Raw genomic sequence first — 10,670 nt, 5'->3', positions numbered from 1 at the left:
TTCAAATGTTAGGTAGCAGAAACTTTAAATACATTAATCTTAACATCATAATCATAACTCATATTGCAGTTGCAAAGTGTCGTCACCTGCTTCTGCCATATCTGGTTCTGCTACAACAATATTTGGAACGGTCGAATATTCTAGGGGCAAAGCCCAAATTAGATGATGAATCATCTAAGTGAGAGAATAATAAACACATTTCGTGCATGGATGCAAAATGTCCTTTCTTTTCATTTTGGTTTGAGCCGACCGTATCTTAATGCTACTTTCCATTTTACAGTCTCGTTCTCAGGCCAAGGTGTATGGGTGCACCCTTGGAAAAGTAGCGGTTCCGACCCGTACTCTCAAACCCTTATGCGGATGCATGATTAATAATTCCATCGTGTATATATGCACATTTCATCATAACATGTAATGCAATCTAGGTGATGCATAGCATATCAAGATATGCCAATATGGTCAAATCAATTTACATGAAATCAAGCTTAGGCTAGAGCCACTCGTAATAAATCTAGTCTTTAGATAAAAATTATCACATTAACCAAGGTTTTAAATCAGAACACTCACATTAAATCAAGTCTTTGGAACAAAACTACTCACCTTCAGATAAAATTTGGTTTCCTCGAAATAAGTGGTTCACCTCGATTTGCATGCCAAGCTTCGAAACTCGTCCCAACATCCAAACTTAGGTCCTAAGGCACCCTAAACACCATATTCAATCCATAAATACCAAAACCAATTTGTCTCATGTTTTTTCTTACATGTTCCTTTAATTTTTCTCTATTTTTCCTTACTTAAATTCTAAAATAAATATCTACATCCAATTTCTTCCAAATATTTTTGCATGAAAAATCCTAAAATATTTTTCTAAACATTTTAAAAAAAAATTCAAAAAAAAACCCAATACGCACGCATTCTCACACGCCTAGCGCATTGACTACGAGTGGGAGAGGCGTGTGAAGGCCACTCTCCGAGCTTCTTCTCCAGCGACGGCACATCGGAGATCTGGGATTTTGCTTCTGGGTTGATCTCCTCCTTCAGTCGATCACCTTGGTACCTCTAGTGGTTCGAAAGGACACTCGGAAGGGCCTCAACCGAAGCCTCGAACTCTCGGCCGACACCACCGCTTTGCTTTTCGGCGAACGCTCAAAACACTACCAAAAAGACACGAAAGCCCTCCATTTTCTCCAGAAATGATCATTACCCTCCCTAGAGCTAAAACCTTCTATTACTTACTCTTGATTCGACTTATAACTCGATCGATTTTAAGCTTCAATTTGGCAAAACCCTCGCCCAGTAAACCTCTATTTATAGGCCCAATCGGACCTCGAAACACCCATGGCCGCCTTCACCGAGGTCTTAAACATCTCACACACCCCTTGAGCGTCCCAAAAGAACTGACGAACTACCTCAAAAGCATATTTATAGGGTTGTGCAAACCGGCCATGCCTTGTCGAAATTTTTTGGAATTTCAGCCAAGCATGCTCGTTGTAGGCCTTGGGTTGATCCTTGAGCCTCTTCAGCCAGCTTTCCAAGAATCATCGTGGTCAAAGGCGTCGATGGGTGGTCGGCCGGAGCTACTGTCGGCCATGGAAGCTTTTATTTTCCAATTATTACACTTTTGCCCCCCTTTAACTTGACCTTTTCACTTTTGGTCCTTCACACCAGCCCCTGTAGTTTCCATAGCTTCCAATGAGACCCCCAAAATTTTTAATTTGCATTCACACCCCGAGGGCTCAAAAATACGACGGTTATACCTCTCTCGAGTAATTTTGGGAAACTGCACTTAGGCCCGACTGCATTATTTTATTGAAAATCTTCACGTTCCCACCTGAAAACACTAAAGGGTTGCTCTACTTGATAATTTGAGGCCTCCTAAGGGTTTTGTTGCCTTTTTGGAGGTTCCCTCTGACAATTTGATTTTATCAGCCTAAACCGAAACTGTATCGAAAACTGTCTCGGATTCGATTTCTTTCAACGCTAAAATTCATATCTTGAATTACTTAACGATGTCGTGATCTTCTTTTTGATTTCTTGAGTTTCGGGGTACTCCATTCGATCGCCTCGGCTAAATGACAGTAAAGATCTTAATTCAACCATTTTAATGCCACGTTTCATGAAACATTTCTTGCGTTTATTTATTTCAAAAACGGGGTTTTACATTTATGAAGTAATAATTTCTCATTAAGGGAATGATATAATGTTAAGTCACAACATAATGTTTCATTAGATTGGAGCATAAAGCTCTCTGATGAATATTTTGCTCTTGTTTTTTTCTCAATTATATCTTGCAAGTTGCACGATCCATTTTATCGTATGAAACTTTACTCTGATAAGAGAGATTATACACATACTTTGGGTATTTGTTAACCCATCATGCCCAACTAAGAGATGTAGATAAATATAATAATTGATAATCATCAATTAATATTCAAATGTGATCGAGATGAGTCAATCTAATAAAAAATAAAATAAGATGAGACGAGTCTCGTTGGCCAAAACAAAATTATCTTTAAGTGAGATAATCTGATAAAATTATCACTAAGTGAGATAATTCCAGAATTAGAATTCCAGATAATCTTCATCTCTTAAATCTTATCAGATAAGGTTTTCTCCTCTATAAATAGAGATCCCTGCATAAGGTTTGAGACAAACAAAAAAACATAGAAAATTACAGAACATATTATGAGTGTTCTTATCAGTTGAGTAGATATTTGGGTTGTGGCTATAGTGCACTTTCCGTAATGTGATTGGGCACCTGACCTAAAAGTTTGAAGAGGCTCATGGCATGACAAATTTCGAAGATTTGATTTTTTCTCTACTAATTAGATATTTATCTTTGTGATATTTATAATTTATGCTTAAAATAGCTAACAAATTTATATATTAACACATTGCTTGTAGTGCTACTCCACTTGTTGCACTAATTTCAGCACAACCAACCAACCACTTGCCAGCATTTACACTAGAAAGAGAAAGACAGAACCAATTTCAGACACGAGAGGAGTCTCATTCAATCCTCAATCTGAACCCTTTCAAAGAAAAAGAAAAAAAATCAAGCAGAGAAGAAAAGAATAGATTCGAAAGAAAAATAACAAAAAAAAGCATAAAAAGCATCAGAAAAGAGCGCTGCTCTTTGTCACAGCATAACTTCTGCTTCTAGGATACAACAAATCTGATCTAATCTTCACGCTGTCTTCTCCAAATTCACAAGGCTCGTCTTCGTCAATCCTCCCCATCCTCACAGTGGAGCTTCTCGGCACCGCCGCAGCCGTGGTCGGCTGCCGGAACATGTACAGATTCATCTCTTCCCCATTGCCCAAACTCCGGGTGGAGTTGGCTCGGATAAGCTCCATGAAATCGTCACTGTCCTTAGACTTGGACGAGCTAACACTGAAGCTCTTCGGCAAGCCGGAGACTTGGCCGGAGCCACTGTAGCTCATCCTTTCGGCGCAATTTATCATGCTCCGGACGTAGAAATCTTTGGCTTTCCCCAACACCCTAATGGGCATTGCGATCAAGTACAAGAACCCGTTTCGATGGCCCGCCTTGCTTCTCATGTTGCTTTTATGCAAAATCTGTTTGGAGACACCTGAAATGTGGGAAACGAATGAGAGAGAAAAGGAAGAAGAGATCGGAATGGTTTGGGTGGCATTTTGTGGGGAGGGTATTTGTAGTAGAGTGAACGAAGGAAGGAGGGAAGTAAGGGCGGGCGGGCGTGTGATTGAAGAATTAGTGGTGGGTGGGGTTGATGAGCAAATTGAAGTTAGCGTGTGGACTGTTGATTTTCTCGGCACACCGGTTTGGAAGAAAGAAAATTGGATAAGAAGTAGAACGTTGACCGTCGCGGGTTGTCAACTCCAATGCCTGCTTCCTGATTGATGATTGCTGAAACCATCAATGCTGCTGAGTCATTCACGAGAAGCTTTATGGTTTGCCAGTTGCCACCTTGTGCTCCTCCATTTCTTAACAAACTTACTTGTCAATTGATGTGATGTATAATTAATGAAACGTGTTGAAATGCGTTCAAATTAATTATTATATTTAGAAGTAACATCTTTTTTAAATAGAGTTAGTTTCATTAACTATTTCACATTTGTCGTTTGTAGGACGAACCTACTGCACTACAAGTTTTACTTGTGAAGTACTTAATATATTTGTTTATTAGATAATGGTTAAGGTATACTAAATACATCTACTATTATTAGTGCCCTAATAGAATTAGTATTGTTTAAATATAATAATAAATTTATTCTTAAATATAATAATAAATTTATTTAATTAAGAATGTTATTCTCAATTTAATATTCTGAAATCCTTTTAGAATTAGAATTTTTTATAAATAATTTACTTATTTTTTTCTTGCAATATTTGGATTTTTTTTTTAAATTTCAGAGTTATCTAATTTACGCATTTGTGTAGGACTCTCCAATTTGTGTTTATGTTTTTTGAACCGTTATCGCACCTTCGCATTTCAATTTTTTGACTTGTTCTCACATGTTTGCACTTTGATTTTTTGAATCATTCTCATGTACTCGTACTTCAATTTTTGGACTGTTCTCGTGTATTCGTGTTTCGATTTTTAGACATCCACGTGTGTTTAAGGCAAGTCTTTCGTCTATTAACGCAAATGACCCCCAAACATTTTAATGATCTTGTTGATAATAACTTTTGCCGCGTGTGTTCGAAGTGACTCCTTGATTTATCGATGTTATTGACCTCCGGACATTTTAGCGGTCTTAACTTTGTTGTATGTGTTCTAGACAAGTTTTTTGTCTGTTGACGTTATTGACCCCTGGACATTTTAATGGTTTTGTTGAAAATAACTTTTGTTGCATGTGTCTGAGGTGAGTCTTTTTGTTTATCGGCATTATTGATCACTGAACATCTTAACGGTCTTGTCTAGAAGAGCTTTTGACGTGTGTATCCGAGGCAAGTCTTTATGTCCGTCGATCTTATTGACCATCGGACATCCTAACGGTCTTGTTGAGAATAACTTTTGTCGCGTGTGTCTAAGGCAAGTCTTTTTGTCTGTTAACGTTACTGATTCCCAAACATCGTAATAGTCTTGTTTGTCAAAGTGTCCTAGCTCTCCAGTTTCATGTATATATACTTGTTGGAATTGTGGGCGTAATGCCTACCTTCACAATTGAAAAAAAAATATTCATATTTTTTTTTTCACAATTCAACATAACGCCTACGTCTGCAATTTAAAAAGAATATTCATATTTTGTTTTCACGGTTCGACATTATGTCTACGTTGGCAATTAAAAAGAATAATTATATTTTATTTTTACGGTTTGGCATAACACCTACGTTTGCAATTGAAAAAAAAAATACAAATTTTATTTTTGCGATTTGACGTAACGCTTACGTTCGCAATTAGAGAATAGCAGTATTTTGTTTGGACGATTCAGTATCTTGCCTACATTTGCAACCAAAATGGCATAATGGCTTTAAGAGATGCACTTGCCTTTTTCATTCTCTTGTGTGTGATTTTTGTTCCCTTATAGGTTATTTCACTATTTTGAGGAGTGATTAATTTTTTTTTCTTTTTTTTTTTCAAAAGCTTTTTCTTCTTAATTATTGGTCTCCCGCCTACTTCTATTTTTTTTTTGTTCTTGTTGTCGCTGCCGATATTAGCCTCGCCTCCTATAGGAGTAACAATATTAGATTGGGTCCCACTAGAAGAGCCTAAAGCCATATTAAAATCAGAAGCCTAAATCCTTAGGCCGAGCACTCAGCCCTAGCCCATCTAATGGAGGCCCACATGGTTGTTGATCATGCACATTAAGAATGCAAAGCTGACCAATGCCCATTCTGATGCAAATTGACACCCTCGTGCAACTTGAAGCCATATTATAATCATGAGTAATGCTACTTGTAGAAAGTTTTAGAGAAAGTTTATAGAAAATAATAATTTATTTTTAAATTATTTTTTGTCATTTTCTCTATAGCTCGCCCAATTTCATTTTCACTCTCTCTCCATCTTCCTCTTCCATTGTCTGTCCCACACACACACACAAACACTCTCTCTCTCCCTCGACCTTAAGAGAGGAACACGCCACTACTGTCACCATCACCCCGTCACCGCTGCTCACACTGTCGTCGCCCAAGGATGGCGTTACAATCGTCACCTGCTGTAACACCTGAGAATTTCTTGAGGACTTAAGTGTAATGTTCATTAGAGCGTAAGTGAAATCTTCGAAAGATTAGGGCTATAGCATAATTTCTCACAGTTATGAGTGACTGAATCGACTGTAGGAAATGCCTTGGAGTGTAAATATCTAAGGAAAATGATATAAGATTGAGGAGCATTTCAAGACGTGATTTATGGCATCGAGAGAAGTCGGACCAGAAATAGTTTTTGGTACAACTGTGATTCATACTAAAAAACTGAATTGTTGTAAGAGACTTTCGGATAGTCAACAGAACCTTGAAGAGACTTTAAGTTTGCAAGTAAACCAACCCTGAAATGGTTTTGTATGGAAATTTTTGAAAAATAGGCTTGAGTATTATATTTGGACCTAAGTGAAATTTTTTATTCTAGTTGAAAAGGGGTTGAAAATGATAATTTCTCAAATTTATTGGGTCAAATGAGAAGCTTGGAATTTGGGGGTTCAAATGGTAAAATATCAAAGCTTAAGAACTTGAAATGAGGGCCCAAATGTAATTTTGGAATTAGTAAGTGTGAAAGTGTAATTTTCAGATCTTGTAGTATGAACACTACCATGGCCAATCGGCCACACTGCCACTATTAAGGGACAGCTTTTCCGATGATGGGATGACCAAGGTCATGCTTGGGAGAGGTCCTTAGTGGCCTAGGAAGCTTGGAGGCCAAGTCTTGGCCTCTGATTGGATGAAGAATAGCCGGGTTTTTGCTATAAATAAGGGTCGAGGGTTTTAAGGATTTGACACACAAATTACTTGAGTTTTGGAGTGTTTTTGAAGGATTGGATAGAGGGATTTTTTTTCTCCAAGACAAGATGATCATTTATGAAGAGTTTGAAGCATTTTTGAGCGATTTTAAGTGGGTTTTGAAGGTCATCGAAAAATCAGGGTAGTCGTCGGAGTCGGTCTGTAATTGTCCAATTTGGGGCACCTCCGGTTGGTGATTCGGGCATCCAAAGGTGCCATCGAGATCGATTTGAAGAGATCTTCAAGGGGGTAGGATCAGATCGGGCATCGAAGCAATCACCGACAACCAGAGTTGGAGAAGACAACCGGTGCATGAGATGCACATGCCAGTTCTCACTCTTAGTACACACGCTAGCGCATGAGGGCGCGTGAAGATAGGGGTAAGTTTGGAATTTTTTTATTATTATGATTTATGGTGTTGAAAATTTTAAGAAAAATGTTTGAGGAGGTATTTATTTTTGAATTATCGAGGAAAAAATAGGAAGAAAATAAGTGAAAATTATAGAGAAATTGGAAAAAATAGATATTTATATTTCTTTGAATAAATATGATGTCTAGGGATTGTCGAGGATCAAGGTTGATTAGTAGTACGATTGTTTGCAGCCTGAAACGGGAATCGAGGTTTAGGCATGATAATCGAGGTGTTATGAGATACATTCGAGGTGAGTGGTTCTATCTTAAACATTGGTTTAATGTGGGTATTTTGACCCCAAACTTTATATGATTTCATGCAAATGGTTTTATTGCATGTGAATGGTTTAACCTAAGGATAGTTGGTTTCATGTAGGAGGTTCGCCCCAAAATGTTTTATGCATATATTGTAACGCCCTGATTTTCCAAATACACAACAACATGAAATATAAGAAGACATCACTTACAGGTGTTATGGAAACCCTTACCAACGAAAGTATTTGATCGAACCTACAAGCTTAACCAAAATTAAATAAAGGGGTTTCCACTAGATTTCCTTTATAAGTACAAGAAATGTATAAGACTCTCAATACATCAAAAAACACAACACATCACAGCAAGTGCAATTGTAGGACACCCACACACACTCTTTACAATCTTGAGTATCCTAGTTGCTATTTACAATACATCACTTAGGTTACAAGGGTACATAATGAAACCAAAAGTCTTAAGCTAACCGCGCATCACTTCCTCGCCCATGCTTGAAATGGAACCTGAAACACCTGGCACTTCCAATATACCTGGAACGTTCCAGGGGTATCAACCCAAGTTAGATATTACCTCTAGGTGAGTGACTTATAAAAGGTAAGTACATGTGTGCAAATGCAATAATGCTATTATGAAATCCACCCCTGTGGTAGCAATGCCAGGGTGTTGCAATCACTCCCGTGGTCATCATAGTCACTCACTGGCTCATTACAAGAGCATGAGATCTTCCATGATGTCCCTACAACTAGCCACAGTTACCAACACAAATATGCATTACAAGAATTTCGGGATTTAGCGACGGAATATTTCCATCGCTAAATCCAAAAATCCGTCTTTAAATTGATTTAGTGACGAAAATGTCCGTCGCTAAAGTCTTCGTCGCTAAATTTTTTTTGTGACGGATCCATTTCCAATTTAGTGATGGATTAGCGACAAAAATATTTTTGTCGCTAAGTGTAATTTTAAAAAAAATTGCGACGAAAATTTTCATCGCAAAGAATGAATGGTTTAGTGACGGAATATTCCATTGCAATTTTTTTAAAAAAAAATAAGAATTTTTTATTAGCGACGAAATATTCTGTCGCTATATTTTTAATGTTTTATTTTTTAAAAATATTGCGACAGATTTTTCTGTCGCTATTATTTTTAGAATTTTTTATTAAATTAATTTTAGAGACGGAATTTTTCGTTGTTAATATTTTTAGAATTTTTTATTAAATTAATTTTAGCGACGGAATGTTCCGTCGCTATTATTTTTTATTAAATTAATTTTAGTGATGGAATAATCCGTCGCTAAAATATGTAAAAAATTTATTGCAAAGGAATAATTCCATTACAATCCATTAATTTTTTTTAAAAAATTTTAGCGACGAAATTTATTTCCGTCGCTAAAATTAATATTTTTTTATTTTTAATTATAATTAATTATTTAATTTTTAAATTTATTTATAATTAATTATAAAACAAATTATATAAAAATTCTAAAATTTATATTTATAATATAGAAATTAATATTCAAACAAGATACTAATAATTGTCTGTTACATACTAATCGTCATATAAAAATAACTGCAAAAACTAATCATCTAAATCATCACCGGCATTAGGTGAATCAGGTTGATAAGTCGATTGTGGCTGAGAAGAAGAAGAAGGAAATATGCCACGGGTAGATGCAGTAAGTTGTTCAATCAAAAATCGCATCTTAAACATCTGTAACCGAATGTCGTTCAACTCATGAGCTTGTGAATTTGTTTGCTCCGCCTACGAATTTATCTTCTTTGACTGCAATTTTAATTTCTCTGTCATTTCTTGTGTAATTGGGTTTTCATTAAGACTAAATGAGACAGTGGATGAGCTGCCAACGTCAAAAAATTTTGATTGGGATAAGGATCCCGTGCCGTAAATCCTCTTCTTTTTGTTTTTCCCCCCCGGCAACCTGGATGAATATCTGATCGCAATCTAGCTGCTGAGGCTCCTCAGACCCCTCATTTGGTTGAGTCGCCTGCTCTAGCAATTGTCCGTACGTTTCCTACAACAGTTTAACAAAGAAAATAGAATAAATCAATTATCAATTATGAATATTAAATTTTACATTAATTATAACAATGATATTATTTACAATTAAAAAAGACTTCCAGCGATGCTCGACGAACGTCTGTCGACATACAACATCTGTCCTTCCTCAGTTTTTTTAGAATGAGTTCGTTCAAACAGTTCAATCAGTGTAAGCTCTCTCCTAAACTCCCGTGTCTAAAAAAAAAAAGTGATATAAAATTAACAATTTTAATAATAATTTTTTTTAAATATTAACAAATTAAATAAATTAAATTTCTCACCATTCGTCTTTTATGCTCTGCTGAAGATATAGAACCCCTAGTATGGCGAGAAGGACCAGCGCCAAGGCCACCTGTCTCACTCAAACAGTTCAGCGATAGTTGTGTAGACCATTTCTTGAAAACTTCATCTTGTTCCCATTTCTGCATCCAACTATCCCAAATATCATCTGGCACAAGGATCGGTTTTCCATTGGCATGCCACTTACAAATGTTGATGTATTGCTTAGCTGTTTTTTATGCCCACTCTCTTCTCATTAATGCATCAATTGCAAGATCCCACTGAAAAATTTTCTGTAAAAAAAAATAAGATTAAATAGTTTAAACATTTCTACATTAATAGTTAATATATATATATTATTAATTTGAATTTAATACTGCAAATTCATCCCAATACAAGCCCTTTGTCTTCGAAGGCACTTTTTTCCAAACATGACCTTCCTTATGAAGACGTTTCTTGAAGACCGTTGATATAATATGGGAGATGTTCATTGTACGACAAAAAATGCTCCTATATACAAATAATAATAATTAGTATAAAAACTAACACATGTCATAATGTAAAAAAAAAATTAAAAAAAAATTAAAGTTACCCATCGCCATCTTGCTCTATAACATGTAGTGATTCGAATGTAAAATGACTGGTAGTCAAGTGAGATGATGGATGTACTAGTGACTTTATAGGAAGGGTCAGTGTAGAAGCAATTGTAGGGGCAACAACAGGAGATGCTGATGGGAAGG

At 36.3% G+C, this 10,670-nt stretch overlaps 1 protein-coding gene across 1 annotated transcript; it reads right to left on the bottom strand.

The window, feature by feature from the left end:
• Window positions 1–3,116: 3,116 nt before the first annotated feature.
• On the bottom strand, window positions 3,117–3,512 carry LOC127799768 (uncharacterized). Its single transcript, XM_052333993.1, has one exon. It carries the CDS (start codon window positions 3,510–3,512, stop codon window positions 3,117–3,119), a length of 396 nt encoding a protein of 131 aa, XP_052189953.1.
• Between the last annotated feature and the right edge of the window lie 7,158 nt (window positions 3,513–10,670).

This window comes from Diospyros lotus, chromosome 4 (assembly GCF_014633365.1).
Source record: "Diospyros lotus cultivar Yz01 chromosome 4, ASM1463336v1, whole genome shotgun sequence".
In the NCBI taxonomy this organism is placed as follows: Eukaryota; Viridiplantae; Streptophyta; class Magnoliopsida; order Ericales; family Ebenaceae; genus Diospyros; species Diospyros lotus.
The sequence above is the reverse complement of the archived record's forward strand: the minus strand, read 5'-3'. Positions and strand labels throughout refer to the sequence as shown.